This window comes from Nicotiana sylvestris, chromosome 2, assembly GCF_000393655.2.
Source record: "Nicotiana sylvestris chromosome 2, ASM39365v2, whole genome shotgun sequence".
Classification (NCBI taxonomy): Eukaryota; Viridiplantae; Streptophyta; class Magnoliopsida; order Solanales; family Solanaceae; genus Nicotiana; species Nicotiana sylvestris.
In genome coordinates, this window is record NC_091058.1 from 145563201 (window position 1) to 145584020 (window position 20820).

The following is a 20820-nucleotide window of genomic DNA, read 5'->3' on the forward strand; positions in this document are numbered from 1 at the left end:
TGTATGTCTCTGTTCTCCAGGCGGGCTCCTGACTTCTAAAATTTAAACTGTATGTCTCCGTTCTTCAGGCAGACTCCTCCGTTCTTCAGGCGGGCTCCTGATTGCTTAAAATTTGAATGGTATGTCTCTATTCTCCAGGCGGACTCCTGATTTCTGAATTTGAAATTGAATGTCTCTATTTTCTAGGCGGACTCCTGACTTTTAAAATTTAAACTGTATGTCTCCGTTCTTCAGGCGGACTCCTCCGTTCTTCAGGCGGGCTCCTGATTGCTTAAAATTTGAATGGTATGTCTCTATTCTCCAGGCGGACTCCTGATTTCTGAATTTGAAATTGAATGTATTCCTCTATTATCCAGGCGGGCTCCTTGCGGTCAACCTGATTACTGCTTGTTTTTCCCTCCTGGAGAATTCCTCCTCAACGGCTAACTTTTCTGCCCCTGTTTCAATCAAAGAAAATTTCGTCAGTTTAAAATGGTGGTTAGTTGATGGCATTCTTGCTGAAATATCCTTCCACTGCCTTGCTTTGTGTTGACTGCCTTCCACGCACTGACCCTGAACCGCTTGACTTTCTGACCAACTTTTAAATTTCCCAACATCTGGCGACCTAAATGTTTTACACCCATGTTGTTATTTCACTTTCTGACCTTTTTGTTTGAGCTTTTGCCTTTCCCACGACATTCCCCAATCATTCCACCGATAAAACTTCCGTTAATTCCCTGTATTCCACTTGACATCAAGTTGTTTTTGACATGCTCTGACCACGTTGTTCTTTACAATTCTGGAAGATGGTAGTGAGCTTTGAAGTCCTTTCTGCTTGCATTGACCAAAACTAGCACTGGAACATCTCAGCTAGATAAAACCCTCAAAAGAAAATTAAATGCAATGATTTTTTGAGTTAAGGATAAGAAGAATCCAAAACCAGATGACTGTTTAAAAAAGAGAAAGAAAAGAAACTTATCTGAGCGAGACAGTTGGTACCAATGGTCATGACATGCATTTTGGATTAATTGGCCCAATCTGTCCAAATAACCAACTTTCAATTGCCATACTCTGTTGCCCAGAACTTCCACCAATTTGTTTAAATTACCCAGACCTTACCCTTGCTTTCTTGCGGTACCTCGAAACATTTTTCCACCCACAGACCTTTTGCCATTTAACCATCTTTCAACTCACTTTCGCCTCAAGGTGCCCGCGAGGGTTTTCACCAATAAGACTCTATCATTTATTTTCTCTTAGCTCCCGTCGCCTTACGGTGCCCTTGAGGGTTTTCACCCATAAGACTCTCTCATTTTTATCTTTTGTTCTTCTTGCTTGAACCAGAGTGTTGCCACTGCCACGAATTACCGCTACCCGCTTGACTTGGCATTTCCTAAAAATTGATCAGAAGGTCTTTCTTTGGACCGTAATGTAGGCTTTTGGATTGGGTTAGAAAGAAAGGTATAAAAAGGCTCAAATAATTCAAACGGGCTTAAATTACAACTTTCGGAATCCAATTTTTCACAACAATCATAAACTCTGCCTCAGTTTCTTGCTTGGGGATTTTTGGATTTCTATTTTGGTATGACTGAACCTCGGAGTAAGGCTGCCTACGTACCCTTTCGGGATCAAGTCAAACGTAGTTCACTGTATCATAATTAACTTTGTTGTTGTGTTTTCTTTCTTTCCTTTTCGTTCTTTTTCTTTTGCTCTCTTTCTCTTTTCCTTCGCTTTCATTTTTCCTTTCTTTTTTTCTTTTCTTTTCTTTTTTTTCTTTCTTTCTTTTCTTTTTCCTTTGCTTTTCTCTTCTTTCTTTTATGTTCGGCACATGTGTTCCCTGATAATGCCATTGATTCCGAAAGAGGGGTATGAAAAATAAGTACGGCTCAAAGGGGATGACAAGGGATAAAAGTGTTTTGATAGCAGGACAAAACGCCTTCATCATTTCAATCTTTAAGATATGCCAAATACAAACAGATACATTCAGAACTAAAGAAATCATACATAATATCTCTTGACCGCATCGGAATTGATGGCCATTTCTATACATTTTCCTTCCACATCTATCAAATACAATGCTCCGCTAGACAACACTCTGGTTACTACAAATGGTCCCTGCCAGTTTGGGGAAAATTTTCCTTTTGCTTCAGCCCAATGAGGCAAAATCCGCCTCAGTACTAACTGTCCGACTTCGAATTTCCTTGGACGCACTTTCTTGTTGTATGCTCTTGCCATTCTTCGTTGGTACAGTTGGCCATGACACACTGATGCCAATCTCTTCTCGTCAATCAAACTCAACTGCTCAAGACGGCTTTTCACCCATTCATCATCATCGATCTCAGCTTCCACAATGATTCGCAGAGACAGGATTTCCACCTCTGCGGGTATTACTGCCTCGGTGCTATATATCAATGAATAAGGAGTTGCCCCCACCGAGGTACGAACGGTGGTACGATATCCTAACAATGCAAAAGGTAATTTCTCATGCCACTGTCTAGATCCTTCAACCATCTTCCGGAGTATTTTCTTTATATTCTTATTGGCTGCTTCAACCGCACCATTTGCCTTGGGACGGTATGGAGTAGAATGCCTATGGGTAATCTTAAACTGCTCACATGTCTCCTTCATCAAATGACTATTAAGATTAGCCCCATTATCTGTGATGATTACCTTCGGAATCCCAAACCGATAGATGATATTTGAATGCACGAAGTCGACTACAACTTTCTTAGTCACAGACTTGAACATCTTAGCTTCCACCCATTTGATAAAATAGTCTATAGATACCAGAATAAACCTGTGCCCATTTGATGCTGCTGGATCAATTGGCCCAATAACATCCATGCCCCATGCAACAAAAGGCCATGGTGCAGACATCGTATGTAATTTTGATGGTGGAGAATGAAACAAATCTCCATGCACTTGGCACTGATGACACTTACGCACAAAACTGATACAATCCCGCTCCATCGTGAGCCAATAATAACCTGCTCGGAGAATCTTTTTTGCTAGAACGTACCCACTCATATGCGGTCCACAAACTCCGGAATGTACCTCAGTCATGATAGAAGTGGCCTGTCTTGCATCCATGCATCTCAACAACCCGAGGTCTGGAGTTTTTTTGTACAACACTCCTCCACTAAAGAAAAACCCGCTTGCCAATCGCCGAATTGTTCTTTTCTAATCGTCGGTGGCATGTATCCGATATACTCCCGCCCTAATGTACTCTTTGATATCATGGAACAACGGCTCGCCGTCAATTTCCTCTTCTATCACATTACAGTAAGCATGCTGATCACGGACCTGAATCTGCAATGGATCAACATAAGCCTTATCTGGATGGTGCAACATCGACGCCAAAGTAGCCAAAGCGTCCGAAACCTCATTATGAATCCTTGGAATGTGCCTGAATTCTATGGCCTGAAAACGTTGACAAAGCTCATGCAGACACTGCCGATATGGTATAAGCTTCAAATCCCGTATTTCCCATTCTCCATGGTTCTGGTGTACTAGTAGGTCCGAGTTGCTCATGACCAAGACTTCCCGTACCCCCATATCCACAACTAATCTCAATACCAATATACACGCCTCATATTCTGCCATATTGTTCGTACAGTAGAAACGAAGCCGAGCTGTAACAGGGTAATGCTGACCTATTTCAGAAATAAGTACCGCTCCTATTCCCACGCCTTTCATATTTGCAGCCTCATCAAAGAAAAGTTTCCATGCCGGCTTCTCAGCTTGTTCCAATTCATCAATTTGCATCACCTCTTCATCAGGGAAATAAGTTTTCAAAGGTTCATAATCTTCATCGACGGGGTTCTCAGCCAAATGATCGGCTAGTGCCTGTGCTTTTATTGCAGTCTGTGTCACATAGATAATGTCGAACTCTGTAAGCAGGATCTGCCACTTTGCAAGCCTCCATGTGGGCATGGGTTTCTGAAAAATATACTCCAACGGGTCCAAGCGAGATATAAGGTAAGTAGTATAAGATGACAAATAATGTTTCAGCTTCTGTGCCACCCAAGTTAGGGCGCAACATGTCCTTTCCAGATGAGTATACTTAACCTCGTAAGATGTGAACTTCTTGCTGAGATAGTAGATAGCCTGCTCCTTTTTGCCCGTAACATCGTGCTACCCCAGTACACAGCCGAATGAACTATCCAAAACTGTCAGATATAGAATCAAAGGCCTCCCTGGTTCTGGCGGGACCAACACGGGTGGGTTCGACAAATACCCCTTTATCTTATCAAAAGCCTTCTGACATTCATCAGTCCATTTGACTGCGGCGTCTTTCTTCAACAATTTGAAAATTGGCTCACAAGTTGCCATGAGTTGAGCAATGAACCTGCTGATATAGTTAAATCTTCCCAACAAACTCATCACTGCGGTTTTGTTTCTTGGAGGTGGCAATTCCTGAATAGCTTTGATCTTCGACGGGTCTAATTCAATACCCCGCCGGCTGACTATAAACCCCAACAACTTCCCAGATGGCACCCCGAAAGCACACTTTGCAGGATTGAGCTTAAGATTGTACCTGCGAAGCCTTTGAAAGAACTTTCTCAAATCTCTGACATGGTCGGATTGCTGTCTAGATTTCCCGATCACATCATTCACATACACCTCGATTTCTTTGTGTATCATATCATGGAATATGGTTATCATGGCCCTCATATAAGTTGCCCCAGTGTTTTTCAAACCAAACGACATGACCCGATAACAATACGTTCCCCACGGCGTGATGAATGCCGTCTTTTCTGCATCTTCCTCGTCCATTAGAATCTGATGATAACCTGCGTAACAATCCACAAAAGAGACAATATCATGTTTGGCACAATTGTCAATCAGTATATGGATGTTGGGCAGTGGGAAATTATCTTTTGGACTGACCTTGTTAAGATCTCGTTAATCGACACACACCCTGGTCTTGCCATCTTTCTTCAGCATAGGCACGACATTAGCTAACCAAGTGGGGTATTGTGTAATCTGAATGACCCTTGCCTCAAACTGCTTGGTAATCTCTTCTTTGATGTTCACACTTATGTCCGTTTTGAACTTTCTCAACTTCTACTTGACAGGGAGGAGTGCCGGATTAGTGGGTAATTTATGAACCACCAAATCGGTGCTTAGACCTGGCATATCATCATATGACCATGCAAAAACATCTTTGTACTCATGCAATACTTTAATTATCTCCTCCTTGAGTTGTGGCTCCAGATGAACACTTACTTTAGTTTCCCGCACATTGTCTTGGTCCCCTAGATTAACTGCTTCTGTGTCATTTAGGTTAGGTTTGGGTTTTTCTTCAAAATGACTTAATTCTTTACTAATTTCCTCATAAGCTTCATCGTTGTTACAATCCACCCCATCATCACACTCGATTTCTTGTATTATTACTTCCGAGCTAGATTGGCTTTTAAAACTGGGCCGAAGATTCCTCATGCATGTCATATCATTGATATCAGCATAAAAAGAACTGTACAAAAGAAAAGAAAAATGGAAAGAAAATTAGGAACGAAAAAAATTGCATTTCATTGAATGTAAAGATAACAAGGTTTTAACTCATCCAAATGGACGGAACATAGGAACTGGATTACAAACCCTGGAATAATCCAGGTGACAAAAGGAAAACAAAACCCACTACCGCGACTCCCTCCAAATTGGAAGAGGAGTAGCTTCCCAATTGTTGATGTTAGCATGTGGTCCGATGTACTGTATATCTGCTTCGCTTGACCCTTCCCCGGCCTCAACCATGTTCACTTCAGCAAATACTCTCTCGAACACCTTATCCAAGTTCCCCTCTGCCCTAATCAGTGAACCTGACACCTTTGCCAATGACTGTTTCTTGCTACCCGGCCTGACGAAGGACCTGGACAAGCATGGAATTGGATTGGGAAGAACCCAAGCTTTCTTTTTCAATTTACGAGCCCTTCTAACATCTGCCGCCATTGGTTTGAACCCCAATCTGAAAGTGTCCAGATTTTTGGGCAGAGAAACAGGTTGGACAATGCCCTGAAGTTCAGCCCCCAGACCTTTTCCTGGTACGAACCCATTACTCAGCATTTCTGATACTACCATGACGGTCGCAGCTGCCATCCTGGGACATGGAATGCTTTTACCCTCGGGCACTCTGCTCATCGGGACCCTGTCGAAGACCTGATAAACCCATGGTCCCTTATCATCTTCAGTTTCTATAAAGGGCACAATGGTATCATTCATGGCGCATGTGGGATCTTCCCCATATAACACAATTTCTTGTCTGTCCCACTCGAACTTGACCATTTGGTACAGTGTGGAAGGCACTACCTTGGCCGCGTGGATCCATGGTCGACCCAACAAAAGATTGTAGGATACTGCAGCATCCAACACCTGAAATTCCATAGTGAACTCGACTGGGCCAATAGTCAATTCGAGTACAATATCCCCTATTGTGTTTGTTCCCCCTCTGTCGAACCCTCGAACACAAATGCTATTTTTGCGGATTCTATCGTCATCAATCTTCAACTTGTTCAATGTGGACAACGTGCAAATATTGCACTCGACCCGTTATCGATCAGTGCCCGAGTAACCATTGAACCTTCACACTTGACCGTCCAATAGAGAGCTTTATTGTGTTCTGTTCCTTCCACGGGCAATTCATCATCAGAAAATGCTACCCTGTTCACTTCAAAGTTCTTGTTGGCAATTGTCTCCAGATGGTTCACTGAAATGTTGTCGGGCACATAAGCCTCATTAAATATCTTCATCAAAGCTCGGCAATGCTCGTCAGAATGAATCAATAACGACAACAACGAGATTTGGACCGGTGTTTTTCTCAGTTGTTCAACAATGGAATAATCTTGTACTTTCATCTTTTTCAGAAACTCTTCTGCCTCTTCTTCCGTCATAGCTTTTTTGACTAGCACTGGACTGTCTTTAGCGCCTTTAGCCTTTCTCAACTCTTCGGGAGCAAAACAACGTCCCGACCGAGTTAGTCCTTGTGCTTCACAACTCTCTTCCTCAATTTCCTTTCCTTAGTATGTCACCACTACCTTGTCATATTTCCACGGTACGGCTTTGCTATCAACCACAGGTAACTGGACTACCGGTTTTATGACAACTGGTTCTACGTAGGCCCCTTTCACAACAACCACGGGTGCAGATGATGACCCTGGTACCACTAACTTGACCACTGGCCTTGCGCTCACTGTCTTTTCTTTGACCTTGGCTTCCGTAGAACAAATCACCATAACCACCTGCGAGGGTTTTTTAGGCTCTATCCCTTTATGTATTAGTTCGATCATATTGGCTTCATAATGCGCTGGTAACGAATTTTGATTGATGTTTGGGGCCTCTGGAGCCTGTACTTCATTACGGCGATTATCAATGAGCTCTTGTATCGCATTTTTCAACTTCCAACATTTTTCAGTATCATGCCCCGGCATCCCTGAGCAATACTCGCAGCTAACAGAATGGTCCAGGTTTCTGGGAAGGGGGTTTGGTGCTTTGGACTCAATTGGGGTCAACATTCCCAACTGTTTCAATCTATGGAAGAGAGCAGTGTAAGATTCTCCCAGCGGAGTAAATGTTTTTCTGTTTGGGGCCTTCTCACTTCTAAAAGCTTGGTTTAGGCGGAAGCTGGTTCCTAGTCTGTTTGCCCTGGGAGGTGGAAAGGTGTTTTGTGGGGGTGGATGTGGGTTTTGAGGATTCGGTGCATGCCATTGCAAGTGCACCGGAGGCTGAGTGTAGGTCTGGGCATGGTGGATAGAAAAGTGTGGTTCTGGTGGTGGATAGTAGTGTTGCGGTGGGCCATATGGGGTATATTGGTAGTTTGGGTGGTGGGGTCTGGGTTGGTTGTAGTAGAGTGGAGGGTTATTGGGCCTGGACCAAGCACTAGCTTCAACCGTAGCAACTTCTTCCTTCTTCTTCTTTCCAAGCACACCACCAGTACCACTTTGGATGGCCTGTGTGGTTGTTTTCAATGCCGAGTAGCTCAAGATCTTGTTAGATTTCAATCCCTCTTCAATCATGGCTCCCATCTTTATTACTTCATTAAACGACTTTCCGACAGATGTCACCAGATGACCAAAATAGGTAGGCTCCAATGTTTGCAAGAAGTAATCTACCATCTCACTATCCCTCATTGGAGGATCAACCCTTGTTGCCTGTTCCCTCCAGCGGAAACCAAACTCTCTAAAACTTTCCCCAGGCTTCTTTTCCAGTTTCAACAATGACAGACGGTCGGGGACTATCTCAAGGTTATATTAAAAATGGCCAATGAATGCCTATGCTAAATCATCCCATGTATACCATCGGCCGGGGTCCTATCTCGTGTACCATTCTAGTGCAGATTCGCTCAGGCTTTGACCAAAATATGCTATCAACAATTCATCCTTTCCCCCGGCACCTCTCATTTTGCTACAAAAGCCACGCAGATGGGCTACTGGGTCACCGTGCCCCTCATACAAGTCAAACTTCGGCATTTTAAACCCCGCAGGCAATTGAACATCAGGGAAAAGGCACAAATCTTTGTATGCGATGCTGACTTGGTTACCTAAACCATGCATGTTCCTGAAGGATTGCTCCAGGATTTTGACTTTATGAATCACTTCCTCATGTTCTGTATTCTTAACCGGTTTCTCAACCTCTCCCAGGATTTCAAAATGGGGAGAATAGGTATACGGCTCAGGCGCTTTGAAAGTGGGTTCGGGAGGGTAATATTGGGTGTCGTGAGCTTGGAATAGCAGCTCACTGGACGATCTATGTAATGGGGCAGGGGGAGGTGCCACAAAGACTGGAACCATGGGTGGGGGAGGGTTCTATTTGGGGGGTGGAGCTGGGGGAGCGTATGAAGTGGTACCATAGCCCTGGACATGATAGGGGAAGGCTGAAGATGCGTGGGGAGTGGTGGGCTCCTGAGCTTGAGCCAGGGGTGGGATGTAATATGTATTAGCGGGATATAGTGGTGTCGGATGTCCCTGAGACCATGCCCGATGCATTTCAGCCATTTGTGCTTTTAGTTTCCTCATCTCTTCTTTCATAGCACCCACATCTGTTACCTCAACTTCATTTGAAGGGTCTACGATGCTGATTTCCGAATCCTGCCCTGTCATTTTTACTTTATCTTTCGACCGGGTGTTGTACGGGTGAGTTGTCAGAGTTGCCAATCAACTAACCACCTGCCTGTACTCACACATTTAGACAACCACTTTGTTAGCGATTAAGTTTTAACAGATTTAACAACCGCACGTTGGCATGAATGCACTTATACAGTTAATCATTTCTATTATGTGTTTGCTCGAATGCATGCGTCATCCCGACACTTCGTTCCTTGTTTCTTTTTACCCTTATTTCAAATTTCATCACCTCATCCCTCTCTTGTGCTCTTCTCTTTCTTTTATTTCTTTCTCTTTTGTGTTCCCGCTCATTTCTCTTTTTGTTTTTCCGCTCTTTTCTTTCTTTCTCTCTTTCTTTGGTTTTTCTTCTTTTTCTTCTTTTTTGTTTTTTTCTTACGATTACAGTCGAATCTTATGGAGATTGCCTACGTATTGTGACCCCACACGAATCAGACCAAGCGTAGTTCATGCAAAAATGAAGGGTGAAAATAAGAATTTTATTTTTGAAATTTTCAATTTTCATTACTAAAACAAACTATTACAAACTAAACACTTTTCGGAATGAAGCTAACAGATGCAAATTAAAAGCAAATACAAACTCTAAGATTGCAGACATACTTGACCTGAAAAAATAACGGACATACGAAAGACTGACTCAAAATGGTAGAAAATTACAGACACGGACTATGCATACTCTAGTGCTTCAAACTTAGGTGTCCGCGGGGCGTCGTTCGGCCTCACCGCGGGCCTAGGATCCAAATCCCTTTCAAGCTTCTCTAATTCATTCATGGTTTGTTTCACATAGATCATTACTGCTGAGACAAAAGTAGTATATGTCATGTCTTCACAAACCCGGCATCTCCTGAAAATGGCATGAGCAATGGCTTTAATCCTGTCTTTTGTTTGCTTCTTTTCTATAAGCAAGCGTCTTATCTGATCGTTGCACGTCTTTAAAGCTCGAGAGTTCTGCAGGTGTTGATCTTGCAACTGCTGCACTTCTACCTCCATTTGGGCCAACAAGTCGTAACAGTGTCCACTTTCAATTTCAAAATCTCTAGCCTGCCTAACCGCTTTACCCTCAAGGGCAACCACTTTTCTCTTTAAATTGGCAACAATTTTCTCATGGTCCCTTTTCAACTGATTCAAGTACTGGCGACGCTCCTCTGTTCTTGTAGCCCATTGTGCTTTAAGCTCTGCCATGATATTCTCAGATTTTTCTAATTCATCCCGCCATTCCCTGACTTCATTTTCCAATATTTTTATCAATTGCTCATCTGATCGGCTCCTTGGTTGCTTATCGACGGTTGTCCTCAATTGCCTGATTTGGGCCCTGAGCGACTCATTTTCTCGAGCCAGACTGTTCTTTTCACCTTGATTCGCGACAACCTGTACACTGTTCTCGAATTTCAGACTCTCAACTTGCTGCTTTAGTTTACCAATCTAAACTCGATAGCCTTCTTCCTTTGCTAACCAATCCCACTGCTCTTGGGACGACTCGGCGAAATCTTCGAGATGAGGTCTTTTAGCCGGTCTCCCACATGCCACGTCACCTCTGAACCAATCATGATACCTTGGGGCAACTTCCCCTTTGACCCTATCTGACACACAAGTGTTCGCCATCAAATGTTGACACTCACTCCAGATTTGGCGAACCTCTTCCTCGGGAAACCGACCGTCAGGACTAATTTCGACCACTTGGGTACTCAGATCTTCATCTCTCGGTACTACTTGATACCTCCCGAGTTGCCTCAGAACCCGATATGGTGCATAGGGCTAGATGATTTTGAGTCCCATCAACAAAAAATACGATCGGGCTGCTGTCATATATATGACTTTTTCGACAGGCAACCATCCAAGCACCCACTGTATCTGGCTGGCATTGAGGTTCCGAAATAATGATGTCCAGGCCGTGACTCCTTCAGGTAGACTAGCCCCTTTGATTCTTGTGTAAAATTCTCCTATACAAGTTTTCTCAACCGAACCATAACTCAATAACTGAGAGCGAGGGCACAAATGCTCAGTCATCCACATTTGTAACAACAAGTTACATCCCTCAAAAAACTTTCCCCCAGCTTTGCACGTAGTGAGAACCCGGAAGATGTCAGCCACGATCATAGGTGCTAAAGTGCTTTTCCCCATGGTTTGCAAGATACTGACGACCCCCGCTACTTTCAAATCAATATTACCATCTTTCCTTGGGAATATTATGAGGCCCAAAAAAGCTATCATAAAAGCCACCCGTCTGTGTTCCTCCCATTTTTGTTGGTTACTTCTACTACATAGCTTAAAGTCTGGATTATTGAACCCGCCCACGTGGCCATATCTATCATATATGAAGCGGAAACTGCAGAAACCCTTTGTAAAATCTGGATGATGAACTGTTCGGGGTATTTTCAACGAATCCAAGAACCGGTGTATGGTAATGGCCCTAGGAGGAATCAAGTATTTGAACCTCAATGGAGCTTGATCACTTCCAATATACCCCGCTACTTCTTCCAATGTTGGGGTGAGCTCAAAGTCTGAGAAATGAAACACATTATGCGTCGAATCCCAATAAGCGACCAATGCCCTGATAATATCCCCCCGAGGCTGAATGTTTAATAAATCCGGAAGGTCTTTCAAATATTTTTTCACTTCGTCTTGCCCCTCTTTGCCAAAATCATTCCACCATAATTGCAGCTCAAAAGGGATTTTGGTCATTATTGAAAAGGACTCATTTATCATCGTGCTCATCCTGCACATTTATTAAAGCGTTTGAGCAAAAAAAAACTTTTATTCGACTCAAAAATAAAAACTATCTATATTTTTCGACTAAAAAAATAAAACTATTTATATTTTTCAGATTTTTCTTTTTTTTAAAAAAAATGAAGGACTCGACTCTCAAACGCGGCCTTTCGGTATTTCGGGAACAAAGATTTTAAGGCTGCAAAAGTCATCCGGTCAACAATCAAAATTGACCAAGATGGTCGTTTTTGCAAAGTCAGCCTTCCGGCGTTCCGTTTGGGAACATTTGGCTATTTTTGACGAAACGGCATCACCCAACTTATTTACGACAAAAATAAAAAAATTTGACACATTTTTTGACTATTTTTGCAAAGGGGAGGTTGGACCCGATGAGGGTTGCCTACGTATCCCACACCCTGTGAGAATCAAACCGGCGTAGTTCGGGCAAATTAACTGAACTATTTTAAAACATGACTCTTTTTCCATTTTTATTTTTTGGCATTTCATAAGTGAATAAAACTATTTTTAGAAACAAGACGTTTTTTTTCAACAAATAATAATACAACCTATTTTCCAAACTAAAAATAAAAGACACTTTTTTTTTCCTTTCCTTTTCAAACAAATAATGAAACAACTTATGTTTCTCAAACTAAAATAAAAACTTTTCTTATCCTTTTCTTTATCAACAAACAACTTTCCAAAAATAAAAGACGTTTTTTTTATTTTTTTATTTTTCTTTGCTTTTTGTTTTTAGTAAAACAAAATAAAACATTTTCCTTTTTCTTTTTTTTTTTCAAAATTTCGGCAGAGTTTCGCCAGTAATTGGTCATTGAGTTCTATTTCTAAAATAATCAATTAACTCCCTAAATGATATTTTTTCTCTCTTTTTTTCCTCTTTTCTCTTTTTTTTTCAATTTTCCACCATTTTCGAGATTCAGAAACCGGTCAACATGCAGGTTCGAAACAAATATATGTACAGAGCAGTAGGATGCATCAGGACGGTCTTTTCATTTCAGGTTGCTAGTCCTAGACGGACCCAACCCCTGTGTTGAGTCCCCTAAGTCAAATGCGACGTGATGCAAATAAGCGTTCCTACTAGGGATCCGGCATGAAGTCACGTTATTCTATGTTCAAAAACCTGGGTCAATGTTCTAGACTATGTACCCGAGCGGACAACTCGAGTCGGGGAGGGGGCAACTTACCGGGAACCAAAAGGCCATCCGACTTCGTAACTTGTCTGGCCTCTTTCTTATTTCAAGGTATGACACTAACAGAATAGGGAGTCTCAACCAGTAAGCACATCCCCGGAGGTGAAAAGAGAAGGGTGTCGGCACAGTTTATATACAGTTCAGATAATATCAAAGCGGTAATATTTAGCACATTCAGCACAAAACATGTAGGAAAATCAGATACAACCAAATACAACAAATTATCTAAGCTCGAATTCTGAACCCTGAACCAGAGATTCTGGGTTCGGTCCCCAGCAGAGTGGCCAGAGCTGTCACACCTCCTTTTTTCATCTACACCCCCGAAAGGGCGCAAAAGAGTTTTTCCATTTAAAGGACAATCGGAACGGGATTTAATTATTAATTATTCAGAGTCGCCACTTGGGAGATTAATGGTGTCCCAAGTCACCGGTTGAATCCCAAACCGAGGAAATTTATGACTCTGTTAATAGTCCGCGAACCAGAAATCCAAGTAAGGAATTTTGTTAACCCGGGAGAAGGTGTTAGGCATTCTCGAGCTCCGTGGTTCTAGCACGGTCGCTTAACTGTTGTATTTAATTCTATCTGATCTTAATACATGCTAGCTTATGTGCCTTTTATTTAATTTGGAACCACTTTTATTATAATTATTTTTAAAAGAATTGCAACGTCGTGAAAATGCATTTTGAACCACGTCGCAATCAATGCTCCCGTGGTTGTCAACACATTTCGACTTCGTCAAGATTTGGATTTGGATCGCATCAATGCGCACCCGAGTTTAAGAAGGTAATTTAATTGAATCGTGCCTAAAGATTCTAACGTATTATTATTTTGGGGAAAGCTGTGGAATTTTCTAAACAACCTTTCCAAATTTAATTATTTTAATAACCATTCGTTGAGGGTCCCGCATACATGATTTTGTTTGGCGAGATTCGTCTCAACATTTTATTAAAAAAAGGCCCATTTGAGAGTGACTACAATTTTCTATTGATCAATTGTCCCTAAAAGAAGAGAGAAAACTTAATTACGTGAAAACTGAACTGAGATTATGCGCTAAAATTCAGTAGTCCAACCTCAACAATGAGCTGGACCACTGATGGGCTTCAGAAATGGCCCAAGAATTCGGTCAGGCAGGAGAAAGGGAAGCCCAGGTGACAGATAACAGCACCTGAGATCGAATCCCCCAGGAAGTCCAAACTCATGAAGGCAGTCCGTGTGACAGCCTGAGATGGCTTATCGCTGAGCCCAGCGAGGCCTCGATCTAGTTCATCCAAACGCCTACTGAAATTACCCCTAAATGATTTTAAGTGTTCAATAATTATAGCAAAGGGAAAACAATACGCATCTACTCAAATTAAAGAGATATTAGTCAATTGAATCCCAATTCCATGCACAGACTAGTTTATCTACTGGTATTCCAATGAGTTCTTAGATATCAATAAGGTGAGAACCAAGCCGGAGACACGATTTTAATAACACAAAGCAGGCTAACTATTTTTGCATTAATTCAAGCCAACATTGATAGGTAAGCTGGACTATTGGAATTGACTACTGAAATAGGAAATTGTATTCTACTACTCCCACAGATAAGAAACGATTCACAAATTATTTACGAAATTATGTAACTAACTAACACTAGTGTTCACCTTATAGTAATCATATGAATCTGAAACATAACAGTTTATATAGTCTATTTAGCACAAAAACAAGCAAAACTTAAACAATATCCATGAACTAAATATTGAATACATAGATCTGGAAATAAACTAAATCAGAACTCAATTCTTCAAGCAAATTCATTCTTCACATAAATTCATTTCTGCACATTTTCAGCTCGTAGTCATCAGAGATACAATTGTGTACCTGGCTAAGGGAAAATATGAGAAGAAAAGAAGTCAGCTACTTTGAACAACAACAACAACACAACTCAGTAGTATAGCATCACAGAACATGGCAGGAAATGATTGTGAAAAACCAGAAATACAAGCAGACTCAACAGATTAATTCAAAACACACTTTGAAATGCACTCTTAGCCCTCACAGCTGAACCTAGATGCCTCTGCACCCCTGCTGGACCTAACACCCAACTGAAATCCAAACTAAAAGGCCCCAAATTCACCTGAATCAGTTGTTAATCACTTTTGAACACTTTTAAAAATAGAAACTCGAGCTGGAATGAAGAATGCCCAAGGAAGGACTGAGAATCACTAACACTAATAATGAAACAGTAAAACTGTTTTTGATTTTTCATTTTTTGATGTTTATTTTTTGAGTACTGGAATTGAAATGCTAGCTGAAATTGAAAGCAGGGAGGAGAGCTTTTGGTGGGGATTTTTGGGCTGAAAGTTGAATCCCTTCCTTAAGGCACTTCGTGCCCTTTTATAGATGATCTCAAAGGCTTAATCATATTTTGGTTTTCTTTTTTAGTCCCTCCCCTATTTTCAGTTTAGTCCCTCATTTCTTGACTTGTTTCCCAAGTTAATATCCTAAGTTGGCTAAAATCTACACTAAAATACCCTTCTAGAAGGCCCTAGGATGCTCTTTTCCCCCTAAAACACCTATATTACCCTTACCCCTATTTTGAAATTGCTATTCTCAAAGAAACTGCCCTTTTCTATCCCTAAAATGTCCTTCTACTAGTATGGGATTAACAACCCAATGCTAACTGATCCCAATCCTTTTAACCCCAGCTAAAATCTAACTAAAGTTAACTAAAACAAAAGATTTGCTCAGCTATAACCAACCAGGTCCAACTCTAAGGCAGAATATCAAAATTGAATCAAAATACAACTTATCCTACTGTATATTCTAACAATCCATTAATCAAACGAGAGTAATCGTCAACATTAAACTAATATCTAAATTCAGAATCATTAAACAACCAGAACGAGATAAACAGGGCAATCAAAACAGTGTATCAGCATGAACTAACGTTAATACTAGCTAATTAAACTAACAACTATTATTATCTATGAACGACATTAAAATATGATCGATAAACAAACAATCCAACTAACCAAATAAGGGAGTATGAGACTATTGAAAATGACTGAGAAAGATAAAGAAAACTTACCCGTAGAGCTAAATCTCTAACTAAGCACTGCCTTTCGAATCTCTCCAGATTTTTGACACGCAACATCCCTAACCATGTGTTCTTACAAAAGAACACATGGTTAAGGATATTACGGTTCGAAATCATAAAGATTTTGGTTTTAGGGTTTTGGCCAGAATTTTTAGATCTGAAATTCGAGCCACTTCTCAGAGATTTGAAGGAAGATGGTCATGGATTTGGGTTAAGGGAAGTCTGGGGATTGTGTGGTATGATTTTGGGCTGGTTTGGATAAACTTGCGACCTGGCCGAAAACTTTAAACGGAGATTCAAGGAACTCCGGCCATATTCGAGAGAAACCAATAGCGGGAATGGGAAGAGGGATTCATGGGGGATCTATGGTGTTAATTTGGGTTTGAATGGTGTAAGTTGCACTCACCACCGGCGAGGATTTTGGGGCGGCTGGGATTAGGGTTTGCACAGAGAGGTAGGGTGAGGAAGGTGAAGGACCGGGGTGGGGTGGTAACGTTTGGACAGTTATATAGTGTGGGAGTGGGGCTTCCTGGCCGTTAGATCATGGGACCTCGACGGCTTGGATTAATCGACGTCAAACGACGTCGTTTTGAATCTAACGCCTTGGACCGGAGGGTTCTGGGCTGCTTGGGCGTGATTGGGCTGGGGTTTTGCACGAGAGTGGCCCAAAATTGGCCAGCCCTTTGCTTTTTATTTCAATTTCCTTTTTTATTTCATTTTATCTATTTTGTTTTCCACTTTGTAATTTTGTAATTATTTTTCTGATTTCATAGAATTACAACAATTAAAATAAAGTCCTAATATATTTCAAAACTAAAACTAATTAATGCCTAAAATTGTTTAAAAACTATTTCATGACAAATTCATAATAAAAATCATTAAAATACAAAAGTGAACTAATTTTTGTGATTTTCATGTTTTGTTCTCAAAATATTAACCCTTAATTGATACTAAAAACCTAAATGCAAAATGCATATTTTTGTATTTTATATAAATTAACATGCGCAAATAAAATGCGACAATTATCAAAAAATGACACCGAAATGCACAAAAATTATAAAAATAAAGAAAAATTATTTTGTTGGAATTTGTGGGAATTATTCATATATAGGGCAAAAATCACGTGCTCACAGCATGTATAAATTATTTCAAGAAACATTCTTTCTATATCAAACATCTTGTGTCTCAAAGAAAACTTTATACTATACGAGCTCCGTACTTATGATTGTGTGAGAAATGGATCAAGGGCCAAGCGCAAATATATCTCAAACACTCGGGGACTAACATCGATGATCGACATATTCGATTTATCTAAACTTGAATTCATAAGACTTCAAAGAGGCACCCCTCGATCTATAGGCCAAGGCCATCATTCTCGGAGACTAACCAAGTTTGAAGTGTTATTGGGGAATAAGCGCAAAATGAATACCCAAAGGCTATGACCAAGTTAATGCGGCTCAGAGACGTCCGAATCCCGCAATCAAAATAAGCCTTCGAATTCTTTAAAAAATCGGTTAAAAAATTCTACCCTCTACAAATAATAAAAAGGGCTTCAATAAAATTAGCCCTCGAAAAACCTTAAGAGGTATCAAGTTATCTTAACACAAACGTGCTAAGGCACAAAAAGCAGAAGGGTTTCAATCGACATCGAACCCTCAAAGAACCCAATGGGTAAAAAATGCATGATAAGGTATAACGAAATTTTAACTAAGTATTTTAAGCCGAAAGAAGGGAATAATAGCCATCTTTTAGAGGCCATATCAGCCCAATCAAAGGAGCCTAAGGGCCAATACACTTAGAATTCAAGATCTTGTTCTCGCTCCATCCGAACCTAAGGATTTGACTACTCCGAGCCCAAATAAAAACTGACTTGACTACGGCTCGAGGACTCATCATTATTCGACACAAACCCTAAAGGGACTATGCTTCAAGTTCGAAACTTATTCGAACTCGACTATGGTGACTTTGAGGAAGCCACCCAAAACCAAAATCTCGAATGCACCGTTCAAAGCATAAGATTACGCTAAAAAAATTTCAAGGCAAAAAAACGTGTTTGTAGATAAAAATTGAGAAGGCATTCAGAAGGAAAATTTTCTTTATATATATGGGCAAATATATGTACAAGGGATCGACGGGGTCTTACAAAAAAGAAAAGGAAAAATAAAATCCTAACTATGCCCGTGGCTGGTTTCTTCCGAGGAGCAGCTTCTCCTTTGGGCCCCTCATCATTATCTGACCCGCCTTGACTGCCTTTATTATCGTCATCATCATCGAAAGAAACAAGAAACCTGGCATCAGCTTCAAGCGCCTTAGCTTGAGCTATCTTTTTAGAGAGGTTGAAACCTTGAGCATGGATTTCCTCGAGGGTCTCCCTCCGGGATTGGCACTTCACCAAGTCATTTCTTCGTCGCTCTCGATCGGAAGCCTCCCTTAGCTGTATTTGATCTGCCTCGGCATTGTCCAGGTACACGACTATGGACTTGCCAGTCGCGATCTTCGTCTTCTCGACCTCCGCCTTGGCCTCAGCAAGCCTGGCTTCAAGCTCCTCGATCCTTTTAGCTTGGGCTGAGCTTTTCTCTTTAATGCTCCGAAGTTGGACCTCGGCCGATGATAGTTTGGCCAATGTAGCCTCTTTCTCCGTAGCAAGGAGGTCCATGCTCTCCTTCCACCAATCACAGTCGGCTTTGACTTGGTCGACTTCCCCTCGGAGCAGCTCAATCCTTTCCAGCTTTTGCTGCAACTCAGATATTGAAGTATTAGCCTCCACAGTTGGGTCGAGACCGTACTCTTTCAAAAGGATAGTTACCTGCTTGTCTAGCTCGGCCTTTTCCTTATGTACCTGTGCCAATTCAGCTCGGAGGTCCCTGGGCTCCTCTTCTTTCTGCACATAGAGATGTTTGAGGGCGCCTCTCTCCTCAATAAACCTTTTGAGATTGGCCTCACACCAGCTCAGCTCGGCTTGGGATTTGGTGAACGCTTCCTGATGAAGTGTCACAGCCTATGGAGAAAGGAAAGAAATCGGACAGAACAAAATAAAAGCGAACATAATAACGGGGGACAAAGTTTACCGGGTTTAGGAGAGGATGGGCCTCATCGAAAATGATCAACGCATCTAGGTCAAAAACGTCATTGACCCCCGCAAGGCAACCACATAATATGTCTTCCCCATCGTGGGCCATTCCCACATTGGGGACTCTATAGATCGAGCCTCCCAAAATTGCCTTTTAGAAAATTTAGTGTCGGGCGGCGAATCACCAATAGTGATTGGCCCAAGCAAGTCACTTGGGAACACTCACCAGTTGCTCATCACGGCAGGAAATATCTTCGGTCCCTGATGGCTCGAGGACTTTGCTCAGAGCACCTTTCGAGATCTCCTCGGTCTGAGGGTGAGTCTCTACGACCATCACCGGCCCAGCTGTCCTTAAAGCTTTGATGCTCCCCTTCTTTCGAGGCATCAGCTCACAACCAGCATCTTCCCCCTCCTCTTCTTCATCTCGTAGCTTTTGGGCTACGTTGGCAGATAGAGCGGCGAAGTCATCCTTCGACTTACGAGCCTTACTCTTCTTGGGCTTCGGGATATCAGAAGGCAAGGCTCTTCTCCTTTTCTTGTCCTTAACCGGTTTGGGAGCCACCTCTTCCCCAGGCGGGGCCGGCCTCATTTTAGCAATATCCCCCAGGCCTGTATAAAAACGAGTCAAGTGTAAGTAAAAAGAAATGTTTCAGAAAGGGGCATCGAAAGCCTAAACGATAAGCTTACCGTGATTCTTAGCCTCCCATATGCCCCTCACCAAGTCACGCCAGCAGCGCTCGATATGAGAGGAATTCGAGGCCAACTTTCGAACCCATTCTTCGAGGTCGAGGACCGTGTGAGGCATCCAGGCAACTGCTACATAACAGATGAAAGAATTACTTATGATTAATGGGTAATTCATAACTTATGATCGGGGTTCCATTTCTCGGGGAACGACTGCTTCTCCTCTGGAATGAGGTTGCATGTCCTTACCCACACAAACCGGCTCATCCAACCCCGGTCTTTATCCTCATCGATGGTCGCAAAAAAGGACTTCGTTGATCGGCGTTGGAGCTTGATTAATCCTCGAAAAAGTTGAGGTCAATACAAGCGTGTGAGATGGCTGATAGTTAATTCCAACCCCTTGGCCTCACTGGAGAAGAATGGAGAATGATCACTATACGCCAGAACGAGGGATGAACCAGGCCGAGGGTAACCTAATACATCTTGCAAAAGTCGATGATAACTGGGTCAAGAGGACCCAATGTGAAGGGGTAAGTGTAGACACTTAGAAATACCTCCATGTGAGTGGTGATACTCTCTTCAGGAGCAGGAATTTGTATCATGACCTCGGCCCCCCAGTTGCAGTCTTTCTTTACAGCCTCGAGATGTTTTTCCATTATCGAGAAGATATATCTCGATAGATGTTCACATCAGCCATGGGCCGACCGAGGGTTCTTGACTTTGAAGTAAGACACAGGGGCCGGGAACGTACTCGTGAGGGAGCGGTTCCACTGTCGTTTTGTTACCGGCCGACGGAGAAGAAGAGGAAGAAGCATTTTCCTTTTGCGGGATGGTCTTGAAATTTTTCGCCATTTTTCCAAGTAAAAGGGAGCGAAAAAAGATGAAAATTGGTATTTTTAGTGCTAAATAAGTTGATTCAATGGGTGGTGAAAAAGAAGAGATGGAGAGAGAGTAAGAAACTTAAAAAATTTGATGAAGGTGAAA

At 41.9% G+C, this 20820-nt stretch overlaps 1 protein-coding gene across 1 annotated transcript; it reads right to left on the reverse strand.

Moving 5' to 3' along the window:
- Positions 1-18087: 18087 nt before the first annotated feature.
- LOC138885730 (uncharacterized) lies at positions 18088-20688 on the reverse strand. Its single transcript, XM_070166708.1, has 4 exons — positions 20622-20688; positions 19379-19761; positions 18226-19080; positions 18088-18105 (listed from the first exon to the last, which is right to left on the reverse strand). Exons 1-4 carry the CDS (start codon positions 20686-20688, stop codon positions 18088-18090), a joined length of 1323 nt encoding a protein of 440 aa, XP_070022809.1.
- Positions 20689-20820: the final 132 nt, after the last annotated feature.

Coding starts and splice junctions, on each gene's coding strand:
- LOC138885730 (XM_070166708.1), bottom strand. CDS start 20,688: ATGGCGAAAAATTTCAAGACCATCCCGCAAAAGGAAAATGCTTCTTCC. Junction 19,762..20,621: donor CTCTTCTTCTCCGTCGGCCG/GTAACAAAACGA, acceptor GTTTTTATACAG/GCCTGGGGGATATTGCTAAA. Junction 19,081..19,378: donor CCTGCCGTGATGAGCAACTG/GTGAGTGTTCCC, acceptor CTTTCTCCATAG/GCTGTGACACTTCATCAGGA.